This window comes from Taeniopygia guttata, chromosome 6 (genome assembly GCF_048771995.1).
Source record: "Taeniopygia guttata chromosome 6, bTaeGut7.mat, whole genome shotgun sequence".
NCBI lineage: Eukaryota > Metazoa > Chordata > Aves > Passeriformes > Estrildidae > Taeniopygia > Taeniopygia guttata.
The window spans coordinates 21303103-21318430 of record NC_133031.1 but is presented as its reverse complement, the minus strand read 5'-3'; the positions used below and the strand labels follow the sequence as shown (position 1 = coordinate 21318430).

The following is a 15328-nucleotide window of genomic DNA, read 5'->3' as shown; positions in this document are numbered from 1 at the left end:
AACATTTTCCTTTTGTCTTCAATGCATTTGGGATGTCTGTGATGTTCTTCTGAGCAATAATGTGATAAATTAATGAATCACACAATCATTTAGGTTGGAAAAGACTTCTAAGATCACCAAGTCCACCTTGTCACCTAGGCTATGGCACTAAGTGCCACATCTAGTCCTTTCCTGAACACCTCCAGGTCTGATGGTTCCACCACATCCCTGTGCAGCCATTCCAATGCTTTACATACCTTTCTGTGAGGAAATTTCTCTTGATGTCTAAGCCAAATCTCCCCTGGCACAGCTTGAGGCTATGCATTCATTCACATGACTTTATCAGCTGCTTTGACAAGACAGCATGACTCAACTGGCACCACAGTCTTTCAGCTTAAATGAAGTTAGCAACAAACTACATAAATTAAGCATTAAACTCACATTTTAAAACAAAAAATTGTTGCTGGACCAAACTCCTGAGCTTGTTCATGGAACGTCTTATTTACCCCTCCTCTGTCTATCCACTGAAAGCTAACAGCTAAGTGGGAGACTCTTTACAACCTTTCTTTGTAATTTCAAAAGAAAGGTGAGCACGTATGAAGTACTTTTAAAAGAAGCAATAACCTTACCGCTAAAATACGTGAGCCATCCTTTTCAACATAACATGGCCACCATCCTTTCATGGATTTCTGTTCAAAGAGAGAGGCAGTCTTGGGAGCCTTCAGAGAAATGTCTGCCTTGTATTCTGGAATCATGTCTATATTACACTTCTCAGGCACTTTTGCTGGAATGATTGTTTTATGTAAATCAAGTTCCACAAAACCTAGTAGGTGGATACAAAAATAAACATTGTGTAACACAACCAACCATACAGCACAGCAGCTCAACATCAACACTGCCATCTCGAAACATACATACAGGAAATACAGGAAAGGCAATCAACAGCCACATTATATTCTTGTTTGTCTAAAGATGTTGTGAGGCAGGTAAGTGGGATATATTGTGTTTAAGCCCCTCTTGCTGTTGCTGATAAATCTGATTCAGCAAGCTCAACTCCCCTTCTTTAATGCAAGATTGTTTGATTTTTTAATAGAGGGTTTTTTTTCCCCACACATCTGAATGGAAGATACCCAAATACAGCAATGTAATAAGTAATTTCTGATGGTTAAGTGCATAATTTAGCAAACATTATTGGTGGTTATAAATCAACTAGTTGTTTTCAGTTTTTGAGGCCTGTATAGTTTGTAATCGAAAGACTTTGGAGCAGTATTAATACAGGGCAGAGAATCCCGTGCAGAGCACTATCTCAAGAAAAGGTAGGGATTAATAACAGTGTGAAGTAGATTGCTTAAACCTAAATTATGTGCTATTGTCAATACTCTTATTTAGAAATGAAGTGCCCTTGTATAAGTAATTTTACTTAAATTTTCATGCATATTATTATTTCATGTGCCTAGTGAGAAGGTTTACCTGAGTGAAAAGTATCCTGGTTTACTGCCAGTAGGCCTTTACTGATTGAATACTTTTTCATTCAGAGCCTGTACTGTGAAAGAAAGCTGAAGTATATTTCCATGCTCAGTGTCTCACTGTAAATGCAATCCTTATGTGATAATTTAAAATTGTTCACTTTGATATCCTGCTTTGAGAGAACAGTAACTATTTTCATTCAAAATCTTACCCAGATAGTCATCCAAGGAGAACTTGTCATTATCCCATATTTGAATGATCAGTCTGGGTGGGATTCTGAATTCTGTCTTGTCAAGGCTCCAAAAATGTTCCTAAAATTAAAAAAACAAATAGTAAGCATCTTTAAAAATTACTTACAGAAATTCAAAGCTGTAGTCTGCTAGTACTTGTGAATTCTGGGGTTGGTGGAAGCATTAAGAGACCTAATCCTGCCCTGCTAAAAACAGACTGCTGCTGTTGCCAGTGTGTTATTAAGGCCGAAAGGCAAAACAAATCTGTTCACAACAGCAGTGTGAGAAAGTATATGGAACTGAGCCAAATTGTCTCTTTCAATATGTAGGTACAAATTATCAGGTTAACTAGAATCTGTATTCTAAGAATTGAAATCTTTAGGATTACTTACCTTTTTGGAAACTAAACAGAGTTGCTCAGCTGGGAGATAGTCAAAAGGAAAAACAAATCTCCAGTTAAAGTTGCCTTCGCCATCTAATGATCGGTAGTGAACATCAGTTTTCTGCTTATTTTCTTCATTACCAGGCATCCATCTGAAAATATGGAGAGATGTGTCTGGTGTTTGCAGTGGGATTACACTGGTGCCTGTTTGTACTGGAACTGTGACATTAAGGGGTTGCAGACCACTAAGAATTGCTCACAGAGGGCTGGGGAGTTTTTAATGCCCTTTTGCAGTTTGCTTCCAATTTAGCACTGTAAATAGGAACATCTGAACTGAATTTCTGATCTAAGACCAGTGCTGTGGTCTTAGAACTCAGTGGTGAGCTGCTGAGCTCTTTTTTAAATGAGAAATTAGATATGCCTGGTAGTATATTTCTCTAATTTCTATTGGCTTTTTTTTTTATATTAAGACAAGGGAAAGTAAAAACTAAGAATCCAAGTTATGCAGCACCAAAGCTAACCCTCTGCCTTTTCAGTTGCTGTCTCAAGAGATGAAATTCTGGAATCTTTCACCACACATTAACTGATCATGCTTTATCTCATAACATTTCTGTACTTCTCTGAGATTAGCATTTGACTTGGCTAAATTAAATAATATTTGAAATCCATGGTCCAGGTATTCCCAGGACATTCTGAATGTTATTCATTTTAAGTGTAACATGACAGAATACTCTTACCCCTTCACATAAATGTCACTCATTTCTTCTCCTGTGATGCTCTTTTCATCCAGAAGGACATCCTTGGTGTTCCAGATGATCACACGCAGGATGTACCTAACAGAGATGTTTGGTGTGAGAGATTGCTTTGTCAAGGCTGCCAGAGGGTGTGCAGTTTGTGGGGATACTCACTTCTTGGCTTTTCGGGGAGTGATGTTGAATGGAGGGCCTGGTGGTCCTAAGCTTTTGGGGAAAACATCCACCCACATCTGCAGCTTTCCCTGTAGCAGTGAAGAAGATGGATGAGGGATTGTTTGTTGCATATAGGTTTGTCATAGCCCCTTAATTTTTCAGGTAAGTTTTCTCATTTCTACAAAAACTTTCTTTAAAATCTGCATTTTATTATGTTTCTAGACTAACCTGCTTTTTACGGTTTAAGTCAAGCAATTGTAGCCCTCTTCCCCCTAAGAATTACCACACCCTTAACAACATGACATAAATTCTGGAATGCTCCATTTCTGCTTTCAAGATACCATAACCAAGCCAGTTCACAGTACCTGGGAGATGTTGGGCTGGAAAGTGCTATATAATGTCCTTGTTTCCACATGTTCAGGTACCAAGCCCTGGGTTCTGAGGATATGAAGGGCTAACCGCTCTTCACCTGGTCCAAGATGCTGGTGCAAGATTTTGTTAGCTTCTGAAATAAATGGGAAAAAAACAGGGGCTTATGAACTAGAATTTGCATTTGAACTTAAGAAAAATTAAAACCAGATATTTAAAATTGAGCACAAAAGTGTGTTCAACTTAGAGAAAAATCAAAGCTATTTTTCCAGTATTCCATAAATAACTGTAAAGTTTTCTATTTTATCAATGTGAATTTAAGACATACTTGTAAAATAAGGGAACCAACTCACCAGCATCCTCCAAAGTATAGTCTTGACCACCATAGTTAATCTTTCTGCCATTCTCAGAGAAGACAGGAGGAGCATAGCCTTTAAACCTGGCTACATTTTGCAATAACTGGGTGGGTTTTAGTTGATCACGCCAGGTATTCACACCTGAACTTTAATGAAAGAAAAAGAAACATATTCTAAAATTATTCACCATTCAGGGCATTAATACATAATGTAAAATGTATTTATTTAACTAGCACTGTAACTGCCTAGATGGAGGGCTCTGGAGTTTGATACAGTGACATAATTTTGTATCAGCTCAATTACCTTCCAAGACAGAGTGTTTTTTCTTTATGTATCAAAATAATTCACACTCTCAGATGATTTCATATTTACCTGCAACAGTAGGTCAGAAAACTCTATTAAATGTGAGTTCTCTGGACAGAAATAGCATACATTACTCGAATAAGAAAATATCAAAATATTTGATGCCATGGTTTTCAGTGAAGGCTGTTCTGAAGATTCACAGCTTCACTTGGAATTTAGATGATAGAACAAGCACAGCAAATACCCTTGAGAAGCCACAGCATTGTTTTTTAACCATAAAATTAAGGCTTTTTTAGAGACTGGGTACTAGGTCTTACAGATTAAAATTTCCAACAGACAAAATTACTTACATCCAGTACTGCTGGGGGATGCCACAGTGAGATCCATAACGAGAAAGGAATCTGTTTTCCAGATCAATTATTGTTTCACCCACTTTTTCATCACGAGTCAATGCGTCATAATCATAGACTGAAATTTTCAAATCCTTTTCTTGAGGCAAGAAGCAGCTGAGTTCATACATTCTAAACATAAAAATTGCCCATTAAGTCTATTGCTCTTTTAAGAAAGCTTCTTATTTTTAAATTTAAAAATACAAATTGAAAAAAGCACTTACTAGTTTATTTTTGAGCAACAGCCTCTAGAAGGTATTAAAAGGATGCTTCCAATGCTGACAAATCTAGCAGCAGTTATCTTTCATACTCCAATTTCTATTTGCACTTATAAATATTTTCATTTTTACTTCTCTGGATATTACACCCTTCATTTCTGCACAATGTATTACTTAGATGTGTTCTGTGCATCAGCTTGAATTGGGACTGAGGAAGGAAGTTACTTTGTGTCTGTAATCTAGTATCTTTGCTGTCTATTTCTTTGCATAATCTGAACAATTGAAAACCTGTAGAGCATCATTTCAAATTACGCTTTTCAAATCCTTTATAATCCTTCTAGTCCTCCTCTCTAGTCCTCCTAACTTCTAAATTATCAAAGTCCTCCTCCAATTCTAAACCAGACCTAGAATTTCATAGTAATTACACAGATGATGTAACTTTTCATTCCTAACCAGTACTTTTATTCATATATTTCAATGGTGTCATTAACCTTTGATGGAAAGACCAGTGTACTGGGAATGCATGCTAAACTGATTACTTGTGAGAGACCTCTAGTTTTCAGAGTTAGAACTTCTTCCATAGTCCATAAACATATTTTGTTTTTCTTATATGCCTAAGACAGGCTGGTTTTAAGATATATACATTGTTTTACTTTGTGTAATTTACCCACATGACAAAATCTACGGATTAGCCAAACATCTGCGTTTTCCAATGATTTCAAAGGAAAACACCTTATGCAATTTTACTCACAATTAACTGTTAGTATATAACTATGAATAGAGTACTGACTATTTCAAGTAATGGTTTACCTTAAAAAATATGAAAACATTGTAAAATACAGTAAATTGAAAACACAAAATAATATGTTACCTGCCAAAGATTGGGTTGAGGGTATTAGGCACATAATGATCTCTGTCTTCAATTACTTTTTTACTTAGAGATATTTTTATATAAGGATCACACTATTTAAAATAAAACAAAAGAACATGGTTAAGAAATGGTTATCAAGACTAGCTTCACTTAAAGTAGAGGAAAGCCCGCAGCCTCACCAGCCTGTTGTTGTCCTGGGGCTGGAGCTGCAGGGCGCGCACGATGTAGATTCTGACGATGCACTCCTGGGGACCGCTGTCGGGCAGCTCGCGGAACTGGCGCGGCGGGGACGGCACCGCGGGGTCGTCCGGCAGCGCGTACATCTTCACCGAGCCCTGCAAAACAGCGCCATGTACAAAAGGCACTCTGCTAAGTCTGGCTTTTCTTATTTATCCTACACATACCAACTGTTTTATACAGCAATGGCAAAATTATAGCCTGATCCACAGTCACCTAGAAGTCTTCTGTTTTATTTTAGCGGGTTTTGGATGATAAGACTAAAAAGACAAGGTTATATCCTTTGCCAGTCTAACTCAGTTCAGCTGTTTTGATGTCAACACAGTTGCTCAGTTTTGTTCCAGATAAGAATATGTAACAAATACTTTGTTTCTCTCTCCAAAAACATCATTTAAGGTTTGGAGGTTTTCTGAGTGGTTGGTTGATCTACATTAGCATTATTTTAATCTATAAAAGTCACAGAAACACAGAAATAGTACAAAATACCTTTTCCAAAATAATTCTAAAAATGTGCTTTTTGGAATTTTAGTCCCGTTTGAGAGGTTATCTGGGAAGGTTCTGTCCCATGGTTACTGGGGAAGGTTACATTAGCAGGAATTATATTTATTTTCAATTAACATGTAGCACATCTAGTGTGAGCAATGTGTAGCTGTACTTTCCCTGAAAAAGATGGGCCTGTAGCCCTGCCCCTACTAATGCACACATCCATATTTAAGCTGAAATGTTTGCATGTAGATCTACTTAAATAACCACTTACATTCAAAAGACTGCAACTAGCATTTGTTTGTTGCCCATAATTTGAACTTTACCTTGAATTCCCCAACCACTGATGGATCATCACTCTCCTCAGATTTGCCTCTGTATAGTTTAAATGTATCACAGAAGTCTGTTAAGTTATTGAATTCAGGTACTTTTTCCAATTCACAGTCATACACCTTAAAAAAAGAAAAAAGGAAAGTTTAGAAATTATCATCTATATCAGATCCACCATAGTAGCACTGCAAAGTATTTTGTGTTTGATGGAATATTTTAGGCAACTAAAGTTTTTGGAATTATTTTTATATCGAAGTGGGAGCAAATGCAATGTTTTGGAGAACATGTGATAAAGCTTCATTTAGGCTTGGTTAAAATCATAGTAAGTAGCATGTCATAAGTTTCTTTGTTAGCTGTATTAGATAAGAAAAGAACATAGTCTCACCTCAAATTTTAGCCAACAAACACTAAAAGATTCTCTGTGCTCATACTTTCTTAATGTGTATGTTTATTTAGGATCTGCCTGGAGCCCAAAGATATCAAGAGTAAAATTCCCTTTAACCGAAGGTGAGATTAAATTATTAATACATCTCTTAATAAGTGTAGGTAAGTAAAAGAAAAGCCAAGATATCTTCTTAAAACCTTCATTTAATAATATTAATTAGGAAAAAAAAGCTTAATAGAAAATCACGTATAGTTAAATTCTGAAGAGCATTTGAAAAAAAACCATGACAGTTTTGATCAGGTCTTGGGCCTATAAACTCTGAAATATGTTATTTTATCCTGAGCAATACCTTTAAAGTGTCATATCCTTTTTTAATGTACTGTCCACATTTTTCATATTCTCCTATTGAAGCATAAAATTTGCTCCACCAATCAACAATTTCTTCCTCCTTAAAAGAAAAGCAAATTAAAAAATCTTTTATTGGGAGATAAAGCCTCTCTCCTATCATACTGTGCAGCAGAAATAATGAATAATTAAGCATAGTAACAAATAATATACTCTAAAACTTATTATCAGTTAGGCAATATTAAAGATTTATCTGAAAGATGAGAATAATTAAGGCAGTTGCAGATCTACCTTATTGTTAACCAAATGCAGTTGAAAAGTAGTTGAGTCTTGCCCCTTAAAAACAGTACTTCAATAAGCCTCGTGTCACCTAGATACTAGCAATCTATACATTCTCCTAATACAGCATTGCTGTGGGTTTTTCATATTTTTATTTATTCAAGTATGATAATCACTGTTTAAGAAAGTGCTATTTTCTGTATTCACAGGGTTTGCATAATATAATCATTTGCCTCTGAAAACAAACTTCCAATGGTAATAAGTAGCATTCATTGTCTATAAGTGAACAGAATTAATAGTATTCATCCACTGTATAAATCTGAATTTTTTTTTAGATTGTTTGGACTTACAATCTTAAAGTAGTATGCAGATCCTTAAATGTGAGGGTTTGTTGGGGTTTTAAATATATATATGGATATATATATGGCTTCCTATTTCAGTCTTGCATATTTTTCCTATATTTACCATGTTACAAGTTCACTGTAGGTTTTATATCACTTTCAGAGATTACTGTTCTCACCCAAATGCCTAAAATGTTATTTTTAGGCAGTATTGATATACTGGTTTTCAACTGGTGAAAGCAGTGTGTAGATTTTTTTGAACTAGTATACATTACCTTTTCTGTGAGCTGCTCATGAAGATCAAGTCATAAAAAAGAACAAAATAAAAGCAATGGTGAGGATATGATTTGTAGAATTTTATACAGTTAAATTGGCTTTAAATGTTTAGGAGTTTGTATATAGTAAGTGTGCAAAGTAAGTTACAAACATTTAGAAATGTTTTTGAAGAATACTCGACACCATGTGTTTAACTTGATTTTTTTTGGTGCTGTCAGAAAAGCAGAATGTTCTAGATATTGAACTGGAACATGCATATTTATATACACACATTTCAGAAAGGACTGTAAGACGTTATTACTCTGTGCTTTGTTCTTCACATAACCAGAAAAAAAAAAGGCAAAAAAAATTGTGTCAATAGATTAATCCATATAAGTGCAAAAACAGTGTGCACAATCCAAAATGCTTCACCTGTTAAATCACAGATACCGTAATTATGACCCACTAGTCCATTAAGAGCAAGCATCATGCATCCCTCTGGAAGCCATGATTAGCAAACATCATTTCTGCTACTTTTTATACATTATACCTCGTGTTTTCATTCAAAAGCATTAGCAATGAATTGTTGTGCAAAGCAGAAGAAATATGCAGAATGTGTTATGAATACAAGCCAAATGCATCAATAGGTCAGGACATCACTCTGGCACATCATTTTCATTTACTCCTATTTCTGTTCTCTTAAGTAATTATTTCACTGTGATCTTCAGGTCTATCATATTTTCCTAGTCTTGTCTACCTTCAAATCATCAATACAGCATATTCTTATCAGATTAGCATGGGATTGTAATTTTCTAAAGACAGTTGGAGGGAATTTTTTTGTGGAAACAACATCATTAGTGATTTGCAAAACTTACTGGCAGAATTCATTAGGTAATTTTGAACAGTTTGCTATATTTAAATTTCACTTTGTTTAAATACTGGTTTGTAATGTTGACAATGCAAATGTTAGCTTGCATAATTACTCAATCATAATTTAAAGAGCAAATTTGAAACCTTTTTATGAAACATACTTTGTAGAACACTGAATCTTTTATCAAAGCATAATGTTTGAAGCGTTCAAGTCAGGGGCTATGTTTTGGGTTTGTATTTTTTTCCCCCTTCATATACTTCCAAATATCTCTTCAAATAATGCCCTTGGTAGTTTTGGGAAGAAGTAGTTAAGGAGAAAAATAAATCAGAATTTTATGATCTTCTTTAAAAATTCCCAGAGCAAATAATAGTCTTCAATATTCAGAAATTATTGCTACTAAAAAGTTGTAATCAGGATGTGCTCACAGAATGCCAAAACACAGAATAAAATGCCATATGATAAATTAGAGATTTTGGAGTGAAATACTCACATGGTAAAAACAATGTACTGTTACTGTCCTTTTTAAAATGTACCCAGTAACTTCACTGTACATTGTTACACATGAAGTTGTCAAGACAGCAACATTTAAGTATTATATTTTTGAAAAATCTGGAATTATGGAAAAAATCTAAGAGATGCAGTGGATCTCTAGAAAAGTCTAGAATTCTAGAGTTAGAATTTTTTAAATTGTAATTTTATTTTCCAGAAAGTAGACTTCTAAACAAAGTTTAAATATTAATAGCACAGTGAAATAATGCCTGTTTATTTTTTTACTTTTATCACAGAGATTTTAAGCAAATTAGCACACAAAGAAGTTTTAGTAGTTCATACATATTGTATAAGCATAGGAAGATTTTCAGAACAAAGGTACCTCAATATAGCTAATCCTACAGGACTTGTGAGCATCATCTCCTCCAAAATCTCTCTCTGGCAGAGCTGCCCAGAGAAGAACCCCTCAAGGCCCCATAGGTTAACACTCCTCCCCATCCAGCCCATCCTGGCCACCTGCATGCATCAGTTTGGTACATACATGCACTGTTGTTGGAGAAGCCATTTTGCCGAGTGCTGTTGACATACTGCTTAAACACTGGAAATTGGAATGTAATTCATGAAATTTTGGCATTTTGTGTCCTCAGGGTGTTGTCTGCATAGCACTTACACTTTCCACAGTTTTACTTATTTCAGTTCAGATTGTTCTGAGTTTTTATTCCTCTAATATGGATGCTTTCACTGTATCTAATGTTATGGCTTGGTTGATGTTAAACTAAAAGAAATTGTGTTTCTGCTTATGTAGCATTTAAAATTGTCCCTTTTTGGTTGAAATAAACTACACAAGTATAATCAATTTTACTGGTGACTTTGAAGTGCTAAATCCTCTTTATTTCCACAATATTTTTCCTTATAATTTTTAAAGAAAATAATAGTTCTCTGTTCCAGCTTGTATTAGAACATATACTACTTATACTAGAAGAGAAAACCTATTTCAGAAAAAAGTTAGAGACTTGTAAATTAAATATTAGTGACAATTTACATGTATGATGACAGTAATGACAAGATCATGAGATCATGATCTATATACTTAAATTAGAGTCTGAATATGATGACTGTAAGAAGAAGAGATGAAGGAAGAGCAAGGCAATCATTAAAATATTCAAAGAGCAGTAAGAGTCCAAAAGCCTAAATTCAGTATTATTTACTTTTGGACTGCTGTAACAATGTAAAATATTTTGCATTTTCAAAAGTCAAAACTGTGGATTAAGAGCCTGCAAAATTGCTATATATTAAATAGCATAATAATTTCTCTTCTTCCTTTAATATAACAGGCCATTTATGAAACAGGAATCTATGAAAACACCTTCTAGGCAATGGAAACATTTTACAGTCCTAAAAGAATTAATTTTTTTTTCCTTAAAAATGTACTGCTTGGAATCTTTCCTCAGTCATGTTTCAACTCAAGAGTAAAATTCTGAAAGTAGAATTATTTTTTACCTGGAAAGTAAAACTGTGTTGTGGTGGTCCCAAAAGAATCAGAGCAGTAAAGAGACAAGGCACAACAGAGAAGGAAAAGTAGTGTTAGTGCAGAAAAAAATTGTTTCAGTGTTATTGGGTTTGGATGGCTTCAAGGTAAGAGAGGCCAAGCTGTGACTGTGATAAAATGAAGGGCTGAAGGACCAGAGCAAACCCCTACTCCTAACTCCTTTATCTAAAACTGCTCAGTCTGTGCAAAATCAGTGTCCCTCACCACCATCAGTGGGAACTGGGTGATGTTCTGTCACATACTTTCAGTAGCTATTGAACAAGTGAATTCATTCTTAAGCCAGTGGTGGATTTGACCGTGGACAAAATGCTATAGTTTGGTGTTCACTATATGAAAACAAAGATTAAAATTATACCAAATTTCCTTCACTTTCCTGTCACCAAGTAACTTTCTCCCATCTGGCTTTCCAGAGGGTTGCATATGTTTCTGACAATTTTGCTGTCTAGATAGTTCCTCAGAAATCAGACATCTTAAGAACAAAGTCAAGCATCAAATTTCAAAGATTACCTGAGCTGTTAGCAGCGGCTGTGTGTCTTCCATATCAATTACTGTATCCTGGCGAGGTGCAGCAGAGAGCAGACTAACTGTAAGACAAAGGTTTTATTAAGGCAATATGGTGTAGGAAAAATATCTTACTAAACAGTTTCACCAGACTTAAACCCAGACATTTACAGAAGATGTAAAATAATTCTCTGGCTATATGTTTGATCCTCTAAAGAAAGCAATTAATTGCCACTTTTTGCTAAAAACAGACAAAATACTTCTGTGCAGGATATGCAAACATTTCTAAAATATATAGAATTAAAACTAAAAGTAAAACTTGAAAAAATGTAAAGGAAATGTCACCATTGTATTCAGACCATATTTGCTGGAATACTGGATCATTTCTTTGGCACTAGTGCTGACGTGATCTGCGGGTAGTTAAATTCCAAGTTGATACTAAAGAGGAACTTCAGGGAATGAGCACAAGAGTGGACTTGCCTTTGCATCATGCCCTCTTATGCTTTAGAATGTTACTTTAATTAATACTCTCTGTTAGATGTTTTTCTTTTCAGATAATATTATCTCCACCTACATACACAACACAAGATGGCTATTCATCAGTAAAGCATGCAGAGTAAACAGACAGGTAAGTCTAGCATCTCACAAGAAAGTAGAACTTTGCATTTTCCAGCTTTCTACCTTTCAGCTGTGGTGCAATGTCCTGTTTAGTAGTGTAGGGGTCACAGCGAAAGCTTTCCAGTAAATCAATAGTGCATTGTCCCACGATGGGCTTCCGCCCAAATGGCCTGTGGTCTATTACTTTAATAACAAGAGATGGACTGTATAACTCCTCTTTTGGTAAAAGCTAAAAATAGAAAGGTAGATGCTTTTTTACAATGCAAACAGAAGAAAAGGAATAAAGATTTCCCCCCTGAATTAGAGCTGTTACTTCATTTATTTAATATTGAAATACTATGTTCTATGGCTTTATGGTGAATGAAAACTTCTAAATTTATCAGTCAGTAAAAATCAGTAAGAATAATTGCCCCAAATCTTGAATTTTCTTGACTCTTGCACAGTACCCATCCTAGCAATAGGAAAGTAGCTGAACATCTATAGGTAAATTGATGCCTTTTCAAATAAAAAAATACATACTACACTGGATTGTGAATATAAAATTGTGCAACCTATCAGTGACTGTACAGACATGTTTATATGATCTTTCTTACAGTTTTCAGGCTCATAAATTGCTTGTGGTAAATCAAAAAAAGATGCATGAGTCTTTCTACTTAGGATAAATCTTTGACCATTAAAACTATGGAGGAACTTATTTTGCTATAGATAGCTGGCTTATAGGTTTTTGTAACGTACAACTTTCATGAAGAGAACAGAAGATGGAAAATTCGGTGTCTTTTTGAGGTTTTTGATCACCACGGATTCCACCATTTCACCCCCACATTCCACAATTAGACTTGGAGACATAACAGGTGCCAGTTGGTAATTTTTCATGTTTCGCAACCCCCAGGCCAGAATCTGTAAAATAAAATCCAATATAAGCAAAAGTGGGAAGGGATGTCAATATGTTTAATATAGTACTCAAAAGGTAGGAAAGAAGAAATGAAATCTTTTCTATAATAATAGGGATCTGGCAAAATATTTCAAGGTTCTAGTTCTAGGAAAATTAATGGAAATGGTGAAATTCACAAACACTTACAGAAAAGAGTATTTCTCGCTATGAACATTTTTGTTTTCTGTAAGTAAATTAAAAAACTTTCTGTCTAGAGGATGAGAAGACTGTACTTGTATTCAGTTAGTTTAAGAGTAGCCATACCTCAACAGCAGTGAGTTGAACTACTGGTCTGATTCCTTGAGGGACCATGTAAAGCTTTGGTGCCCTTTGTGATGGAAGAATTGGAAGGTTGGTACCACCCTGTTAATACACAAACATGAGTATTAGTTTCTCTCATCTTAGATTAAATACCCTGGAAATACTAAGACAGTTCTTCCCATAAGGTCTCACCATATAAGAATATATGTTGTATCTTATTATATTACACATACATACAAAAAAGAAATATATACCTTGTCTCTCAAAATAAGTTCTGCAGCAAAAAGAATGTCTCCACTAGCTTTGCCATTATTTGTTACAGGATACCAGAGCAGTTTTGGTGTGATATCATCTTCTGGGATTAACTTGACCATGGGGGAACAAATACTTCTTCCAAGGAATTCATCTTTACCCTGCAACCAAAAATGGCAAAAATAACAATGAATGTACTGTCAACTAATACAAATAAATAAAAAAGCAATCAGGATAAAAAGATTTCACCTACAACTTGGTCACTGTCAAAAAGTTCAATAACAACATTAGGTGGGTTTTCGGCTATTGACTGTGGGTCCCCATAGATCTCAATTTCATTAAATATGAGAGTTTGGTCCCATGTAGGATTTAGAGTTGAATGAATGATCTCAGTTGTTTTACTTTGATGGAGGAAAGAAACATGAGCATATGGATCTGAAATATCAAACAGAGATTGAAAGCACAGAGTTACAGACAGACAAAATCAAGCCATAAGACACACAAGCACATTTTTTATCAAATATGTTATTTTTCTACTGTTGTTACCAGTTCTATAAGCCATTCTATGTAAAACAAGAATGAACACATATTCATACTTAACATTTAATAGAGCAGTTTCCATTTGATGACTAAATCACTTCCTTTATACAAGGTTTGATTAACAGAGCAATAAATGAAAATGATAAAATATCTTGCAAAGCAGAAAGAGAACCAGAAAACTAAAATGAAACACTCTTTATACTAATCTTGTCTTAAATCTTGTCCGTAGAAACTCTTTTTTGTTCTCTCCATTGATATACAACTGTAAAACCTCATAAATAATAGAAAGAAATAATTCAAAGTCTGACTAGTTGCCAAACAACAAATTGTCCCAGGCTATATTGCTCAGATCATGGTTAGGTTTCAAACATGCTCATTTATAGCAACCTCTTTTTGTGAAATAGCTGTGTAGGCCCAGTATTTGGCAGGCCTTCAAATCGTCAAGAGCTCAGTAGAAGGTATTTGATGATGGTCATTAATGTTTCCTGTACAAATTGCAATCACTAAGAACTAAAGGCAATTTTAAAGGTTATCTTTAGGTCAGTTAGAATAGATTCTGACAAGGTACACAATCAGAGTTTTACAAAATTTGGCTAATTCTTCAAACTAATCTTATAGGAAAATGTAGATGAACTAGTTTGTGTATGACTGCATCTGAGGTGCCTATCCTGAATTATCCAAATGCAATTTAGAGGCATTTGTAATTGTTTCTTTGCATTGCTTTTAAATGCAAATAAGACCAAATTCACACAGGCAGCTGCACAAAACCCTCCTCATTTTAGAAAATATCACTAGAACTTGTAAAGCACTGTACCTTCTGTGACAGAGGCATTGCACTTACTCAATTATAGGTGGACAAAGAAGGATGCAAATGGAGTGCAGTGGAGAAAGAAAATTAATTTCAGCTTTGTCTTTTGCTGAAGTTCCTTAAAGGAAGTGTAAAGTCATATTCTTACAGAATCGAAATTGCTCTATGGCTTTCCAGTAAAATTTTAATTTGAATTAGCAAAACTTGAAAACTGGGTATTAGCCTGACCACAAAGATGCCATACGGACACAACACTGTTGGAATACCTAAGAGTTGGAAAGAAACATGTATAAACAAATAAAAGATATGCTTATCAGTAAGGCACAGTGTAGTTTTCTGCAAGTTCATTTCTGTAATGAATTAATATAAAACACTGAACAC

At 34.9% G+C, this 15328-nt stretch overlaps 1 protein-coding gene and 1 long non-coding RNA gene across 8 annotated transcripts in view; one reads left to right on the top strand and one right to left on the bottom strand.

The window, feature by feature from the left end:
* The window catches only part of MYOF (myoferlin), a 61539-nt gene that overhangs the window by 2371 nt on the left and 43840 nt on the right, over nt 1-15328 (bottom strand). For 2 of the 5 annotated variants that reach the window (XM_030276092.4, XM_030276093.4), the window contains 20 exons: nt 13853-14034; nt 13602-13760; nt 13351-13449; nt 12891-13052; nt 12219-12384; nt 11544-11620; nt 10029-10085; nt 8148-8159; nt 7257-7355; nt 6519-6644; nt 5652-5807; nt 5473-5564; nt 4345-4515; nt 3689-3837; nt 3332-3471; nt 2967-3055; nt 2796-2891; nt 2069-2210; nt 1658-1757; nt 609-802 (listed from right to left, as the gene is read on the bottom strand). In XM_030276092.4, the coding sequence (XP_030131952.4) occupies nt 609-802; nt 1658-1757; nt 2069-2210; nt 2796-2891; nt 2967-3055; nt 3332-3471; nt 3689-3837; nt 4345-4515; nt 5473-5564; nt 5652-5807; nt 6519-6644; nt 7257-7355; nt 8148-8159; nt 10029-10085; nt 11544-11620; nt 12219-12384; nt 12891-13052; nt 13351-13449; nt 13602-13760; nt 13853-14034 (2468 nt within the window). Of the gene's footprint in view, nt 1-608; nt 803-1657; nt 1758-2068; nt 2211-2795; nt 2892-2966; nt 3056-3331; nt 3472-3688; nt 3838-4344; nt 4516-5472; nt 5565-5651; nt 5808-6518; nt 6645-7256; nt 7356-8147; nt 8160-10028; nt 10086-11543; nt 11621-12218; nt 12385-12890; nt 13053-13350; nt 13450-13601; nt 13761-13852; nt 14035-15328 lie in introns of those variants that run through there. The other 3 variants (XM_030276094.4, XM_030276095.4, XR_005980812.2) reach the window with 2 other exon arrangements.
* The window catches only part of LOC140684444 (uncharacterized), a 28804-nt gene that overhangs the window by 9472 nt on the left and 4004 nt on the right, over nt 1-15328 (top strand). For 2 of the 3 annotated variants that reach the window (XR_012056716.1, XR_012056715.1), the window contains exons 2-4: nt 6979-7029; nt 12076-12165; nt 13670-13840. This is a non-coding gene — a long non-coding RNA (uncharacterized lncRNA). Of the gene's footprint in view, nt 1-6978; nt 7030-12075; nt 12166-13669; nt 13841-15328 lie in introns of those variants that run through there. The other variant, XR_012056717.1, reaches the window with a different exon arrangement.